The sequence below is a fragment of the Biomphalaria glabrata genome, chromosome 1 (genome assembly GCF_947242115.1).
Source record: "Biomphalaria glabrata chromosome 1, xgBioGlab47.1, whole genome shotgun sequence".
Lineage (NCBI taxonomy): Eukaryota > Metazoa > Mollusca > Gastropoda > Planorbidae > Biomphalaria > Biomphalaria glabrata.
Window position 1 is genome coordinate 85967556 of NC_074711.1, and position 17260 is coordinate 85984815.

The 17260-nt window shown below is 37.2% G+C and overlaps 2 protein-coding genes across 2 annotated transcripts; both read left to right on the forward strand.

The window, feature by feature from the left end:
- The first annotated feature begins 7222 nt into the window (after positions 1–7222).
- LOC106054271 (cholesterol 25-hydroxylase-like protein 1, member 2) lies at positions 7223–14808 on the forward strand. Its single transcript, XM_056018305.1, has 5 exons — positions 7223–7382; positions 9863–10033; positions 10482–10694; positions 11541–11701; positions 12953–14808. Exons 1-5 carry the CDS (start codon positions 7272–7274, stop codon positions 13224–13226), a joined length of 930 nt encoding a protein of 309 aa, XP_055874280.1. The 5' UTR covers positions 7223–7271; the 3' UTR covers positions 13227–14808.
- A 422-nt stretch (positions 14809–15230) lies between these two features.
- On the forward strand, positions 15231–15986 carry LOC129926514 (uncharacterized). The gene has a single exon (XM_056031146.1). The coding sequence runs from the start codon at positions 15231–15233 to the stop codon at positions 15984–15986; it is 756 nt and encodes a 251-aa protein (XP_055887121.1).
- Positions 15987–17260: the final 1274 nt, after the last annotated feature.

Sequence of the window (17260 nt, forward strand, 5' to 3'; positions counted from 1 at the left end):
AATAATATTTCTTAATACGATTTTGCTGTGTTCAAAAAGGAGAATGAGCTGAATTCATTATTATTTGTTTGGACATCCCCTTTTTTAATTTTATTTAACAGCTAACGGTATATATGTGATTGGAATGTCTTTCTAAAGATGTTTGGAAGCTTATTTTGATATGCCCATCAGCCTACGATTAAACAGGCTCATGATATAGCCTTCATCCCTTATATGGGTATGAATTGCCGGGGGAGGTTAAAACAACAGCTTAACATACATGGTTACCGAGAATCTAAATAACTGCCATCTGCTTTGGAAAAACGGAACAAAATTACCAGAACTTATCTAAAATTGGACATGCTCAGTCCCGAATCGTCGATTTTAGCTCCAAACATAAAAACAAATGAATTACAAACAAAAAAAAGAGCGACCCGTTTAGAAAGGAGAATCCGATGGGGTGTTCAAACTATAAGAGCCTCCTCAGAAGAGAGCACGAAACAGCTGGAGGTCACTCACAATTGACACCCTAAGAAAATCCGCTGCCGAGGACAGACGCAGACGGCGTAAAGAAAATCTAAATCGACCACCTGCGGACAATGGTTATGCTTGCTCTGGATGTGGCAAAATGTGTAAGCCACAGCTGGGGCTGCTTAGCCACGGGAAATACTGCATTTGTTCCCCTGCTATATATTGTTTATTTTTGTCAGGAAAACCTACCTTTTTTTTTCTTACAAATCTTATAATCTTAACTCACTAGTACTGTCTTCTACATGTCAATATTCACACTTTCCATTCTCAGATCAATTTGAAACTTTGCACAATTATTCATTGTCGATTCTTCTTCTTCATCGTTCTCATTATTATGATGGAGCGTTCAGATGACTAGATGAACCAATATATGAGATAAACTGTGCAGTGGTTTCCAAATCTGGCAGCTCGCCATTTAGTTTTCTTTCTATTAGGGTGTTTTGGGGCCAGTGTCTTGTTCGGGCCTCTTGGTAAGGAGAGCAGTTTTGGAGGATATGGTCAGCATTCTCTGGTGATACTCCACATGGGCAGATTCCACTCTTTCCAATTTTGAGCTTCCGGTACATATGTTGTATCATTCTGTTGTGTCCGGTACTGAGGCGAAAGATTAGACGTTGATCTTGTCGGGACAGCTTATAATAGGCATCATCTTTCTTGTGATTCGGATGAGAGCTTATCCATTTCTCATTTATTTTATTTACTATTAGTTTCTTTATTTCTTCTGGATAAAGTGCAATGTTTAATTGTGTGTTAGTTCTCCCACACTTGGCAAGTGTGTCAGCCTTCTCATTTTCTTCTAGTTCTACATGTGCTGGTATCCATTGAATAAATTTCTTTTTTTTTTTTTTTTTTTTGCTGTTGTTCAAGTTGTTGTTGAGCTTTACAAGAGCTCTCCTGAGTCTACTTATATAGGAGGAATCAGAGTTTTCCAAGCTTTGGAGGATTGTTTTCACATCGGTTAGAAAGACAATTTGACTGTGTAGGGAACTTGGATGATTTACTAGCATGGTAGCAGCTAGTTCTAGTGCTTGCCTTTCTGCTCTGTGACTGTCAGAGAACTCTCCAGTTGCAACGGGTTTTCTAGTTTTTCTCCATCGGGCCATTTGATGATAACAAATAATTCAATTAAAAAGAAAAACAATTATAATATCTTTCTTACTTAGAATTAGACCCTCCAGCGCAGTTCGACGCATTGGGTGGCAAGCTGTCTCCACAAAGATCTGTCTTAGGCATTGTCTGAAGCCTCTTCTCACCTGGTTTCCACTGGTGTTATATTGGACTCCATGTCATCGCAACTCTTGGTATGCGTAATTCATTTTTCCATGTCTCGCTTGCATAAGTTGCTGTTCTGAAGACGATTTTGTTAAGTAGGTGTATTTTTGTCCAATAGCTTGAGCTTGGCTTGTTCAAATAGGCCGCAGTCTTAATTAAATAATTTAGTTTAATTGTTTTATATAGAAGATGTACTACGTTAAGGGGATATAAGCTTGGTGTAGTTTTTGTGTAAACAAAATAAGTCGTTCGCTACAAATTTTAAACTAACAATATACTAAAAGTTCTAACGACTCTCTCACTTTCTCTCTCTCTGTCTCTCAGATCTCCTTCACTCCTTGCAGCGTCGGCCTAATAATCTCCCACATAGACTTGTAATTTCTAGACACAAATACACGCATTCACGAAGCTATTTTCTTTTTTTAGGGAAAAAGAAAATATGCTTTAAAACAAGAAGTAAAAAAAAGAGCACTTTATTAACACAAAGCTTATCTAAGGGGAAGAACCGCTATTTTCTGACATTTCTCTGAATATTACAGGATTTAGCTCCCTTCCTGCTATATTACAAAATAATTAATTAGTAGGCCTACTAAATGGTTGACTAATTGGTTAATTTTGGATTGATTTGTGTATTGTAATCGAATAATTATGCAAAATTTCAACTTGATCCAAGAATGGGAAGTAGGAGCAAAAACATGTCAAAACGTAATAAGGGGATTAAATCCATATGTGCATCCACATCTCTCATTGCGTAGCATTTATTCCCTATATTTCGATATGAAACAAAATTAATCACCAACATTAATTGACTAATTGTTTAATTTCTTTATTGTGCAAAGTTTTAAACTTGATCGAGAAGAGAATGGGAGAAAAACATGTTCAAACTTTTTACCCGTCAGACAGACAGAGTGAGTTGTCAAAAGACTAAAGCCTATTTTCGTGGTGCTGAACATTTGTAGTTTAGCTTTATATATAGACCCATGCTGTTTTAGGGAAATATGGAAAATTAAACACAAAGATAAAGAAAAGTTGCTATATTTCTCGAGTTGATGCATTCAGACTGCAAATCTTTCAAAGCTGTTTCTTTGCGAACACTTAAGAGGTAAAAGAACCTGTGTACATAATTTCATGCAAATCCGTTCGGCGGTTTCAGTGATCTCTTGATAGGTGAATGAATAGTAAGCCATATTTCACTGCCTGGACGTGTGGTATGCGCTCTGAGCTGTCTTTCACTGGTTTCGATATTGCGGGATTCGAACCCTGCCTACTGCCAACCCCTATCAGAAGCTATGAATTAAAACAACCATAACCCTATCTCCGACAACACAAAAAGAAGACACGTGTCGAAAGTGTTGTCGACATTATTATATTGTTAGGCCGAGTGGTGACATGATAGCACATATTTTTGTATGGAGATATAAACCTATATTAATCCTAATTATTATTAGTAATATTAAATTAATAATGAAAAAGAAAGGGATATATTGGTGAATTTTACCGGAATCGGTATTTTTAAAAGCATTTACAAAACAAAAAGTGTGGGGGAACGACCAGAATTGGAACTCAATGCTCACGTCTCCTCAAGCCGACAAACTAACCATTCTGCTAGTGAGGGGCTTAAGCTTATGACTATGGAAGATTGTATAGTTATCTATTGATTGTTTCAAACTTCGACATATAAAGGGGTAGCTAAGCTTATACCACCACTTCAGTCAAGTACAATTTCTTTCTCTTGTTCAAGCTACCAAACAAAATAATTAATTACCAATAGATAACTAATTGGTATTTTTGTTTATTTATTCTTGTGTTGTCAGGTAAAAGAAATAATTGTGCAAAATTTCAGCTTGATCCGAGATTGGGCGTCGGAGAAATAACGTGTTTAAACGTTTAGCCAGACAGACAGTGTGAGTTGATATTAACTTTGTAAAAAAAAATTTAACCTGGTCAAAAAGAAATAACTGCCAATATAATATGGCAGCTCAGCTGACAACTACTAATATGTATTACTGGTAATGCTCAACTAGTACAGTCTAAATAACTCATTATCATTTGAATTTTTTGTTCAATTGACCATGAACAAATCATCGATTTACTTCCATGCCTTGGCCGACTCCTTGTGTTCCAATGTTGTAAGGAAAATTATATTAAAAATGATGACTAATTGTGTGCTGTTATAGGGATTGACGTTTTGAGAATCTTTGCTGATAACTTATTGTGTGGTGTTATAGGTTTTGACGTCTTGAGAATCTTTGCTAATAACTAATTGTGCTCTGTTATAGGGTTCAACGTCTTGAGAATCTTTGCTCGTAAACTATGCTCATATATATGCTCATGACCATAGAGCAAACGAAATATCACTTTAATTTTATTTATATAATTCAAATGTTTTGCCTATTTAAAATGTCAACACCTGTGTCTTATACGACTTTGGAGAGGATGTGAGGAAAAAAAAAAAGCTCCACTCACAGCTGCCTGTCTGTATGGACCTACATTTCAATACTACACAAAGAAGCTTATTTTAATTAGTGCTGAACAGATGACCACAACTTAATGCATTATCATAAGTTAAGTAGTTTTTTTTTTTTTTTTTTTTTTTTTACAGAACTGTATCACTTTTAACTAGAAAATTAGTAAATTGCAGTAATTTTAACTCAGCTACGAAAAATATTTATTTGTAGTTATTCTCAATGTACTATTGCTGATATGCTATGGCGAACTTTCACATTCATTTGTTTTTGCCTGAAGTCTCTGGATTTTGCATAAATGGTTAGTTGTATGCTATTACCGTTATGCTTTTATAAGGAAATATCTTTCAAAGGACGGCAAGACAAGGTTTTTAGATTCCAGACAGATGCAGAAAGACTTATTAAGAGGTTAACCAAACGGAGTAGCCTAAGACTAAAGACTGAATGAATAAGTAGATGCAGTTTTACAATTCGTACATAATACTCAACACTTAAACAAATAGACATGATAATGAGAACAACAAGTATTTAAAAGAAAACATTTTAAAATCAAATAAATGCAACTGAGATTAACAGAACTGGTTTGTTTGTGTGTGTGTGTGTGTGTTTAGATAGTGAATGGAAGGGGGAGGATTTTCTGTTTATAGCCCAAACTTTAGAAATGCAATACAAATTATAGAAATAAGACTTTAAAAAAAAAAGCTTCCAACTATGCATGAATCTCGAAGCGCAAAACTTATGACTGACCATGCTACCATTTTTTTTAATCTAGAGGGAAGCGGACTGTGAGTGTCAGAAACAAGAATTAGTCGTGGCTTGCTGTTTGTTTATTTTGGATATTAAACAAAATAATTTATTTAAATAAAAATAGCAAAAGCTCGTCCTCGTTACTCTGTTAGTTCAGATAAATCGGTCCCACCCTGGCAGATATGTAGCGTAGTAAGATAGCCTCTTGTCCTCAAAAACCTATATTTTCTTATGACTGTCACCTTTATGGAAATGACTGTAGTCAAGAATTTAAAAGCTCGACGCGTTTGTAAAGCAGACCCACGTTATTTTGTTTTGCTCTACCGTATTGTCCATAAGCCGTCTATCTACATTATGTCAAATTTGCAATACCGGTACGTTGCTGTATTTGTAAAACAAATTTTAATTGCAAATTGCATGTATTTTAATAGTTACACTTTAACAAATGACGTGCACTAATATATTTCTTATTTGAGGTCTAAATGTATAGAATAGTGTCACTTTTAAGATTTCACCGAGATTTTAACCAAGACTCTCCGTCTGTCTGTCTGTTAAAAAAGTCTTGTACCTGTTATGTTTCTCATTCTCGGATCAAGTAAAAAAATCTGACAACGCTTGAATCAACCAAAAAATTTCCAATTAGTTAATCAATTAGTCCTAATTAATTAGTTCTGTTTTATACATAAAAATGTACTAAATCGGCGGCAGGCAGTAATTACGCACAGTCTCTCCCCGCCATGCAAACAAACAACAATGTCGTTTGCCAAAAATCGTAAACTAACACTAAACTAATTAAGTCTTCTATTTTTATAACTGCCTGAACAGCTCAGCGGCAAAACATGTCGGTCTTCCATCATGAAGGCTCGGGTTCGAATTAGACGGGATAAACTTTCTTTTTTATTAACGCTAATATCAACTCAAGCGGTATCGTTACGACGTGTCAACGAGCTATTGGTCTAAACTGCCCACAGGTTGTGACGTTGCATGTCATTGTTCAGGCCTTCTATTACGTTTCTTCTTTCTAAATGGAACGTCTAGATGTTACACAAATTAGAAAAAAAAATCATCTCCAGTTAGTGACATTAATGACTTAGTTATGGTTTAACTGTAAGAAATGTCAACCGCAAACTCTTTCCCTTTGCCTCATTCGACACCACTTTCCTTTAGATTCTTTTTTATTACTAATTCTGTCTAAAAATTCGTATGAAAATCTACTTCTTTAAAGTATTGTTTCTTTTCTACGATTCCACTTTTTTAGCTTGCAAACTCTTCACAGGTTCAGCATCAAAATTGAAACCCGGACACGGATCTCGAAAATGGCTCTAACGGTTTTCCTAAAAAATGGACAAATTGTGTATATGTTTGGGAAATTATTGAATTTTTGTTTGCTAATTGGTTACACAGGGAAATTTCTGATTTGACCGTTATAATTTGCTTTTAAGGATAAAGTTAAATTTGGCCTGGAGGTCTAGACAATATTTATCTTGAATACACATAGGTCAGTGTGCCCCTCCCTTCATTAAAGAATGAAATAAATAAATAGACGTGACGTGCGGTTTGCGCGCTGGACTGTCGTTCGGATTTATCGATGGTCCCGAGTTCAAACCCTGCCCGCTCCTATCCCCCGTCGTCCTGCGGTAGGCTTGGACTAGGAAGTAAATTATCTTCAACTCTGCTCTAAAACAGCAAAAAACATTCAACGTCAAGAAACATTTTGCGCATCGTCTTTTAAGTCTGGATCTATAGGCCTAGCACCCAAAAAAACCCCAGAATGTTGTTATAGTAATAGTAAAAATGATTACTCTTTGGAAAGTCATCAGCTTCTTAAGGAAGAATTGTCCTTTGAAGAAGAAACTTTAGAAAAAAAAATTTGTTTTATGCTACGATTTTTTGTTTGTTTGTTTTTGTTTGTTTTACATGTTTCGGATGTTCCTTCAGAGTTGAAGATAATTACTTCCTAGTCCAAACCTCCCGCAGGACGACGGGGGGGGGGGGGGTGGGAGCGGGCAGGGTTTGAACCCGGGACCATCGATAAATCTGAACGAGAGTCCAGCGCGCAAACCGCACGACCAGGCAGCCATCCTTGTTTTGTATTTCGAAGGCGAATCTTCAACTGGTTTATTATATTTTTATTTTTAATGTCGAGGAGAAATATTTAGAGACAAAACTACAACAACGTGGTTTGATTGAGTGATAATTTGGTCGATTCTTTTTTTCCAGGGAGATAATCAAACGTCTGCTACTAAACGTTTGTATAATTTTGATTACTGTCTCAAGATGGGAATACCAGCGCTACAGAATGTGACTGGAATTTTTAATGTCGCTTCATCTCTCCCTGATTACGTCACCCGTTTTTTAACGAGATCAAATACACGTTCGATTTTACAAGTAAGTGAACAGCTTTCTCTCCTAATTAGAGATTTTGTATCATATCGTCTCAGGATAGCTCATATTTAAAAACATCGAAAATACTTCATCCCACATAGACGCACTTACATATACAAACGGATGGACACATATACAAACCAACAAAAATATTGTCGCCTTCTATTGGGGAAGGGGAGACTACTATTGACTTGAATGTTGGGGATTTATGATTTTAATTCCCTTTTAATGCAGGAATATTTGTATTCTATTACTTAAATCTCCCTCTCTGTCTCTTATCTTATCTTATATAATACAGACGTTACTTCAAAAAAGAAGATGATTACGTCCTACGCGTTATGCATTCAGTCATGCATATTAACCAATGACTTAAATTCTGCCAAGTCACTGGTTTTCCTGGCTAGCTCAGGCAACCCATTCCATGCTCTAATAGCACTAGGGAAGAAGGAGTATTTGTACAAATTTGTCCTATCATATGGAATGATACGTGTGCCGTTATTTTGTGTCTTTCAGAGTATTTTATTAAATTTTGTTTTTGTATTTGAAGATTATGGTTCAGTGTTTTATGTATAATTGCTCTCCCTCTCTCTATCTTCCTTCTCTCTTTTTTCTCTCTTTCCCTTTCTCTCTCTCTTTTCTCTGTCTCTTCTTTTTCTTTTTCTTTCTCTCCCTTTTTTCTATCTTTTTTCTCTCTTTTTCTTTCTTTCTCTCTCATTTTTTTTCTCTTCTGTCTTCTCTCTCCCTTTTTTTTCTCTCTCCTCTTTCCCCCTCTCTTGTGACGATAATGTAACATATGACTAGGGTTGTGTGCCATATTATTTTTGAGTATCTTTTGTTTACTTTTTGTTGTGTCGGCCTGTGAGTTAATGGCCATGTATTTACACCTTTATTTTATTCATGTAAATAAACCATGTAAATATGTTTACCTGCGACTTTGTAAAGTCTTTTGTTGCATACATTAGTTGAATTGTATACCTGGAGGTTATACTTAATAACCTAGGCAGTACAAGAAGGGACCAGTACACCTCTGGACGAACGTGCCAGCACACTTAACACTGACCTTTTGATCTAAATACCTAAATCTAGCTATAATTCTAATTGAATATTTTTAGCTATACCCGCTACTAGGTAATGTGAACTCATATTGGTTCATGAATACTCTTTAGGTCACATGGGGGCTCGTCCGGGATAATTTTATCAGTGTTAAACCCTAGAACCCTACTGATGTTATGTATTGCAGTAAACATAATTGTACTATTGATATTGTTTATTTACTTTAAGTTTTCAAGTTTGCCAGTTGAGACGAGATTTATATTTAAGATGTAATATATAGTTGTATCTACATTTTGTTAGCTTTGTTGTAGACAACTAAACTTTTCAGGTAACCAGAAGGTACTAGAGACTACCCGAGGCGCAAGAGACTACCCTAGGCGCAAGAGACTATCCCAGGCCGCAAGAGACTAGCCGAGGCGCAAGAGACTAGCCGAGGCCGCAAGAGACTAGCCGAGGCCGCAAGAGACTACCAGATGACCACAAAGAGCACTGAACTAACCAGTCACCAGTCCTGTTGATAAGCTTGTTGACTTCTGATGAAGTTTAGGATATTTAGTCTATTTAGAGTTGAGATGTATTTTCTTTTTTGTATAGTGAAGCAAGTCTCCTCATATTTGTATTGTACATGAGTACTTGATGACTAGATTTTGATTAGTTTAAGCTGATGTAAATTTAGCGATTTTTTCTACAGTACTAGTTCACTAGTTGGTGTTGTAGTGAATTTTGATGATTTTGTAAACAAAGGATTTAATGGGGAAATGTTGAAATGTTAACTAAGTAGAGATATTAACTTGTAATTATTTTGTTTGATACTGTCATTTTCCCCATTAGTTTAAGTTTAATGCCTTGTGCGTCATGTTTTCCTCACAAGGGCATTTTTAAGGTGGGGGGGGTGTGACATAATGGGGAAATAACTATTTTTGATTACTTGTATAGTTAGGAGTGATTCCCCTTATGTAGTTTATAAAAGGCCTTGCACACTGTGTTTAGTTGCCACTTGCTCCTGAGTTACCAGCTTGACCACTTGACCTGTGTTGTGTATAGTATTTTTTTTTCTGTTATTGGTCGTGTGTCATGGGGTACTCGGAGAAGTGTGCCCTGCTCTGGAGATCTTTGGGCTAAGTATGTCTTTAGTATTATTGTATTTTATATAATGTATTTATTAATAGATATAGCCTCAAATGATTTCCAGGCAGTATATTTTGTACCCTGATGTTCTGCATCCTGGGGTACTCGCAAACGTGACATATTTTTGTAACCCTTTTCTGAGGGATTCCTGTATTATCTCTCTCTCCTGTTTTTTTTTCTCTCTTTTTCCCTCTCCTCTTTTCTTTCTATCTCTCTCTCCTTTTGCTCTTTTCTCTCTTTCCCACACGCTCCAATACTTACACACCTAATAAAACGTATTAATGGTTAATTTTTCCATGTAGATTGTCTGGGACTTTCGGTGTGGCTACGAGCCCTACTTAGAGTCACCAGTGTTTCCCATAATCCTCTCCGTCGTCTTCTACTTTGTCACGTGTCTTCCGTTCACGCTCCTTGATATCGTCTGCCCAAAGCAGGCTTGGTACCGGAAGTACAAGATCCAAGTTGACAAAGAGGTAGACGTATGACATAGACAAATGTTTATTTAAATTATTTAGGATGTAATAAGCCTCTTCGTCAATGGCAGTATGCAATTTATAAGATAAGAAGATAAGTGGGCAGAATTGCTGAGTGTTGTAGTGGATTGTGGATTGTAATATAAGATTTATTGTATTCAACTTCTCCATTTTATTAGGCTAGTTATTAGACAATTTTGCCTTTCTACTCACTCTGTCTGTCTGGTACATATTTTGAACTGTCAACATTGTCTATCATATTTCTAATAATACTAATTGTTTCGATCGTTGTCATAGTGTCTAGTAGGCTATGAGGTCTAGATTTATCAAAGAAATTTAAGTACTTTTAATAGGTTTTGTATAGATGAATCGTGAACAGGGAGGGAGAGATAATGATGGAGGATGCAAAAGTATACAATTTTTAAAGACCTTCCTCTCATTTCTACAGGTGACGAAGGATCAGATTTTCGATGCATTGTCCTTGACCTTTTGGAACCACATTTTGCTGGTTCTGCCTAGAGCTGTAGCGCAGTGGATCTGGTGTCCCGTCATGCCCCTGCCAGAGGAAGCACCAAGCCTGTTTGAGTTTTGTTGGCACCAGATGGCGGGTTTGTTCCTCTTCGATCTGCAGTACTTTTGTTGGCATGTTGCTCATCATAAAGTGAGTCGAGAAACTATGAACAATGCTTCTTGTGGCTTATGCGTGTTGTCTCGTACCAGAAATACAACAATAAACCAGGAATAATGCTGAGGGAATAGAATTATTATTTTTAGAACACGTGCCATACACAACGCTTTTCTATTATTAAAAAAAGAGCATCAAGTAACTTATAGTGTTAGATCTACTGCCGATGACTCTTCGCAGCGTGTCTCTTGTAATAGAATGGTTAAGTATTTTCGGCGGATTTCTTTAAATTATTGAGTTCCTGGACTTTCCCCTGCTACATCCTATTCTTGGATCAAGTTGAAACTTTGCACAATTATTCATTGACAAAACATGATAAAATTAGTCAATTTATTATTGGTTATTAATTATTTTGTTTGTTATCGAAATAAGGGGAATAAACGCTACTTAATGAGAAACGTGAATGTATATACGGATTTATTTCCCTTATTACGTTTTGTCACGTTTATTTTCTTCCTTTCGCGGATAAAAAATTGAAATTTTGCATAATTATTCATAGTTGATGATAATAAACGAATCAATCCAAAAATTAACTATTAGGTTTATCAATTAGTTGTAATTAATTAATTTTTGTTTTATGTAGTAATAGGTGATCTAAAACCCCGCCATCTTCAGATAAATGGCATTAATTAGCGGTTCTTTATCTTAAATAAGCTTTGTTTTTAAAAACATTTTTTGTTTTGTGTTGCTCGTTCGATGTCCGTTTATGTCCTTAGCGTTCCCTTTGTTTCTGTAGTTCCAATAATTGTTAGGCACGTCTTTCTACCTGTGGTTGCAATTTCATTATAAATATACCGATCTTCTCTGTTTCCTGCGTCGCAGATTCGCTTCCTGTACAAACACATCCATGCTGTCCATCACCACTTCAGCAGTCCTTTCGCTTGGGTCACTCAGTACCTGCATCCCTTGGAGCTTGCCGCTTTTGGCTTCCTGATCACCGCCAACACCTGGGTCTTCAACTGTCATCCTTTAACAGCTTGGAGGTAGGAGAGACCTGGTCATTGTATTTTCTAATCTTTTAAGCGTGCGTTGTCAATAATAGTTCCCCTTTCAGACAATGTGGTATATAGGGCAGATGTGAAGATCATCTGTTTCCACAGGGCCAGCTCAATGACCAACCGTCTTTACGTACCCATTAGAGCTGGGTGCATTTTTTTTTAAGATCACGAAATTTAAAATCCCAGTCTTCAACAGGATTCGAATCCGTGACCCTCCAGTGCGTAAGCCAAGCGCTTTACCACTCAGCCACCGAGCTTCCCATTGTAAATTATGTTTGGCTTCAAATGTAAAAATTTATTAAAAGCCTATTGGCTAGAAAATAGCCATATTTAAAATATACTTAAAAATATAGTAATTTATTACCAGTATTATTATTACTAACATTATCATTATCACCATTTAAAAATGTTTTTTTTTTATTATTTATTATTATTATTATTTATTTATTAACCCAATGAACTCTAGACCTTTGGAGGGGGAGGGAGGGGAAGTGTGTCTAGGAAAGCGTATCTGGGAGAAGGTAACTAGGAGAAGGCATCTGGGAAAGCGTATCTGAGAGAAGGCATCTGGGAAAGCGTATCTGAGAGAAGGCATCTGGGAAAGCGTATCTGAGAGAAGGCATCTGGGAAAGCGTATCTGAGAGAAGGCATCTGGGAAAGCGTATCTGAGAGAAGGCATCTGGGAAAGCGTATCTGGGAGAAGGCATCTGGGAAAGCGTATCTGAGAGAAGGCATCTGGGAAAGCGTATCTGGGGGAAGGTATCTGGGAGAAGGCATCTGGGAGAAGGCATCTGGGAAAGCGTATCTGGGAGAAGGCATCTGGGAAAGCGTATCTGGGGGAAGGCATCTGGGAAAGCGTATCTGGGAGAAGGCATCGTGGAAAGCGTATCTGGGGGAAGGCATCTGGGAAAGCGTATCTGAGAGAAGGCATCTGGGAAAGCGTATCTGGGAGAAGGCATCTGAGAAAGCGTATCTGGGTAAAGGTATCTGGGAGAAGATATCTGGGAAAAGGTATCTAGAAGATATCTGGGAGAAGGTATCTGGGAGAAGGTATTCGTGCTACTATTAGACAAACACTACTCAGCTTGAAAAAAAAGAATGCTTAGATTGAAATCCGCTCCCCCCCCCCTTTTTTTTCCCACTTAGATTATCAAACAGTTTATTCTATTCGCTGACTTAATATTTCTGGTTATGGTATCATCCTCAAACAAGTCTCAATTTCTGTTTCTTCCTCAGCTACATGTTGGTCAGTATCATTGTCAGTGTTGAGGCTCACATCGGCTTCGACTTCCCCTTCCTCCTGCACAATCTCGACCCTACAGGCAACTTTGGTGGACCCACCAAACACGACATGCACCACCTGAAGCCGCATACCAACTACCAACCTTTCTTCAACCACTGGGACAGATTGTTTGGGACCTACTGCCCTCCAGTGAAAGGTTGTGCAGTCAGAAACAAAACCTTGCAGGACAACAAAAGGCATACCAGGCAGAGCAAGAAAGTTAATTAAAATGAAATGCAAAGAACTGACACTCATTTTAAGTTTCACACATCTAGTCCAAAAGAAGCTTTTATTTTTTTTTTATTGTACTCCTCATATGTAAATCAAATATAGTACTAGAATTGGTAGGCACGTTACTCTGCATTCAGAGTAATAGACTAATACATGAATAAACTGTGCAGTGGTTTCCAAATCAGAGAGCGCCCACCCCCATATAGTTATTATTCAATAGGACAGCTTGGGGCCAAAAGGAAGCCTTAAAAATAACTAGTCCACCCGCGGCGTAGCATTCGCCGCTATTTTGCAGGGCCGGCCTTAGGCCACTGCAACCTATGCGACCGCAGTGGACCCCGCACTCTCATAGAACATGAAATTGCAAAATATTATTGGAAATCTCCGGAAATTATTAAAATCTTTTGAAAACTCTTACAAAGCTCCTAGAATATATACATACAAATTTTCATTTTGGGGTGTCATTCAATATGGAAAACGCCAATCCTACGCGTGATAAAAAAAAACGGCATTATGCAATACCCGTAATTGTGGAATCCGGTGAATGAAGCTTCTCGCGCCACAAACTAATAAAGAATTACTTGAGGTCAACAATTCTCGAAGATAGATTGAAACGTTTGGTAATTCTTGCTATTGAGCGTGATCTATGTAGGTTATGGAATTTTTATGTTATACTGGAAGGCTTCGTAACACGCAAGGCTCGTAAAGTAATTATGTAGGTAGTGAAGAATGAATAAAATGCAAAGACGAATTTATTTTCTGATACAAATTCTTAATTTTCACTTATATTCCTTATCCCTACCCCAAACTTGACCCCGCTTCGCATAAAACCCCAGAACGGTTGAGTCCGGCCCTACTATTTAATGTTTAATTGTTTTTGTTTAGCGCAAATTTAATGCTTACAGTATTCTCCGTGCACTATGGTCCAATTACACTTGTGGACCAGTTGGTTGGGGGGGGGGAGGGGGGGGAGGAGAGGGGGTTATTTGGAAGAAGCTTTCCGTGCTGCCTTCAAAAGAAATAAAGAAAAATAAATAGCCTGAGTCTGAGTTCAAACTCAAGGTCTCGAGCCTCCACTATGGAAGGCTGACACCTTAGCCACTGTGCTATTCGAATAATTATAAAAATAGAAGGCTCTATTGTTTTTTTTTTTGTTTTTTTTTTCAAATTTTTAGCATATAGACCTGATTCTCAAGGCTTATCTACCCGTAATTTTTTTTAATTGTAGATCTATTTTCAAAAGAAGCCAAGCGTGTTATCTATCAATATTAATATATACAAACTACCATTTCCATTTTCCTTTATCCATGTAAAATAAATGTTACTGCCTACAACAGCTTGGGTTTGACAATAAAAATCTTTTTCATTTCCTGGTCTACTATATGGTTGATAGTTCTCTTCCAAGAGAATTGGTAATTTTATTAACACCAGGGCAGTTTTTTCTTTTCGAAGCTTTTCGGGTTGTTTTCTTTCTTTTTTTTTTTTTACGTTATTTTTTTTCAATTAATATTCGTTTATTTAACAAGCAATTATTATATTAAATAATAATTTAAATAAAACTTAAGGGGAAGAACTCTACATTTACATACATATATCTTAATACTGTAAGATTTACTTAAAATCCATATAAAACAAAATTGCTTAATTAAAACTATTTAAGTAATTGGTTATTTTTTTTTTTTTAAGTATTCATGTTTTGATAAGGACAGTGAAAAACTGCGCAAAATTTCAACTTGATCCGAAAATGGAAAGTGGAAGAAATAACGTGTACAAAAATTCTACCAGACAGACAGACAGACAGCGTGAGTTGATATTAGCTTTGTAAAAAAACAATCAAGCTAACCACTACACCTAAAAGGATTGCGTGGGTGGGGTCAGTGGCGTACCGAGGGGGGGGGGGGCGGGGGGGGGCATCCGCCCCGGGCGCCGGAGAGTAGGGGGCGCCAAAATGGGTATTACCAGTGGCGTCACTAGGCAGGTGCAAGACTGCAAGATCCATCAATGAATTTCCATGACGCAGCACTGGATTTAGAAGGACTGCAGCAACGGCCAAGTAGCATTCGAGAAGATGTTTGCATCACTGCAGTCAATGCAGCTAAAGTTCTGTGTGAAAAATTGGGAATTAGGATAGAAGGAAGAATTAAACGTCGAAAACAGATGCCAGGTGAAAATGCTGGTGATGCAGGACTCGCTGCGGTTGAAGAAATAACTCGCATTATGAAATCAGTTATTGATAGACTAATCCAGGAGATGACAACACGATTTGGTCGTCTGAAGACGTTAGATGAAAAGTTTGGATTTCAATTCAACATCAGCAAATTGTTTGCTAATGATACCTCTAATGATATTCAACAGCACTGTGCTACGCTGGCTGACTTTTATAAAACTGATATCGATGGAACTGAACTGTTCGTAGAAATCAGTGACTGCAGTATGTTGCTGAAAACCCGGCCAGATGCTACCCCAAGCAGCCCATTAGAATTACTTTCATTTATTATTTCATATGGCAATGGCATATTTCCAAACTTACGAATTGCTTTGCAAATTATGCTGACAATCTCAGTGTCAGTTGCTAGCTGTGAGCGTTCTTTTAGTAAACTAAAAATCATTTTAACTTATTTGAGAGCTTCAATGGGTCAGGAGCGTCTGTCAGACTTGGCATTGCTAAGCATAGAAAAGGAGCTGGTCGAAACAATTAATTTTGATGATGTCATTGACAACTTTGCTAGTGCAAGATCACGAAAAGTAGTTCTATAAGAAATGGCTAATGTTGCTTCAGATTGTTCATTAACTTTGTTTACAATAAAAAAAATTAATTTATTGATTGGTGATTGTTTTAATGCAAATATAGATTACGCATACTAATAGGGGGGGGGGGCGCCAACAGACTATGCCGCCCCGGGCGCCTGGCACCCTCGGTACGCCACTGGGTGGGGTTATACATGTTTTGTATGTTCCTTCATAATTGAGGATTATTACATCCCCACTCACTCCCCATTGATCTCAGACAGACAACATGCTACACTACTTTCAAGAAGAACATTAAGACCTATCTGTTTAAAACTTTTTTTTTTAGATAAGTTTGTCATTTTAAATGTCGTGTTTGTGTTTTATAATGTTATTACAGCGACTTGAGCCTACATTTTGTTTGTTAACAGCGCTTTATAAATAAATAATTATTATCCTAGCCCTAACCTCCCGCAGGACTATGTGGGATGACAGTGGGCAGGGTTCAAACCCTGGACCGTTGAGGACAGTCCAGAATGCTTAGCACTCGATCATGCTCGACTTATAGACTACGGATTCGGGATTGAAATTCACAGCAAATTTTTTTTTATTTTTTTTTCGTGTGACTTTCTGGGCGTTCAAGCAAAGGCCAAATCAATCACGAAGGTCACGTCTGAGTCCACTGTTATTATTCTAAGTTCAAGGCCCTTGTACACGCAGCTTAACGCTTAATCCATCCATCCCAGTGGTGCTACGGCCCATGGAGGGCTGTGGCCTGCTTCAACACATCCTTCCACTCAGATCTCCCCTCGGCCTTTCGTCTCCACGCCCTGACCCCAGGTACTTCAGATCTGCTTCCACATCAACAATCCATCGCATTCGGGGACTGCCTTTGGGTCGCCTGCCTTTTGGTTTTTTGCATGTATACGATTTTCGCTCCTCTGTTATCTGACATTCTTTCATGCCCAATGTAGTCTGTTCTCTCGCCTATATTTAACTATTCCTCTCCTAATTAACGATAACATTGTTAATTTGACCCCATTAAATTAAATTTATTTTTGGTTTTATAAACTATAATTTGTGTTATATAAAAAGAGTATGTATTCGTCTATAATTGTATACCAAAAGTAACGTTTTCTGATTACAAACAAAAATGTTATTGAAGTTTGATCATAACATGGTAGAATGCAGAAATGTAAAAAATGAACAATTCTGTCAGAACGTGGAAAAATAATTGCGGAGATAATGAGTTACAAAAATAATGATTGTTATGATAAGAACATTATACGAATATGTTTTTTTTT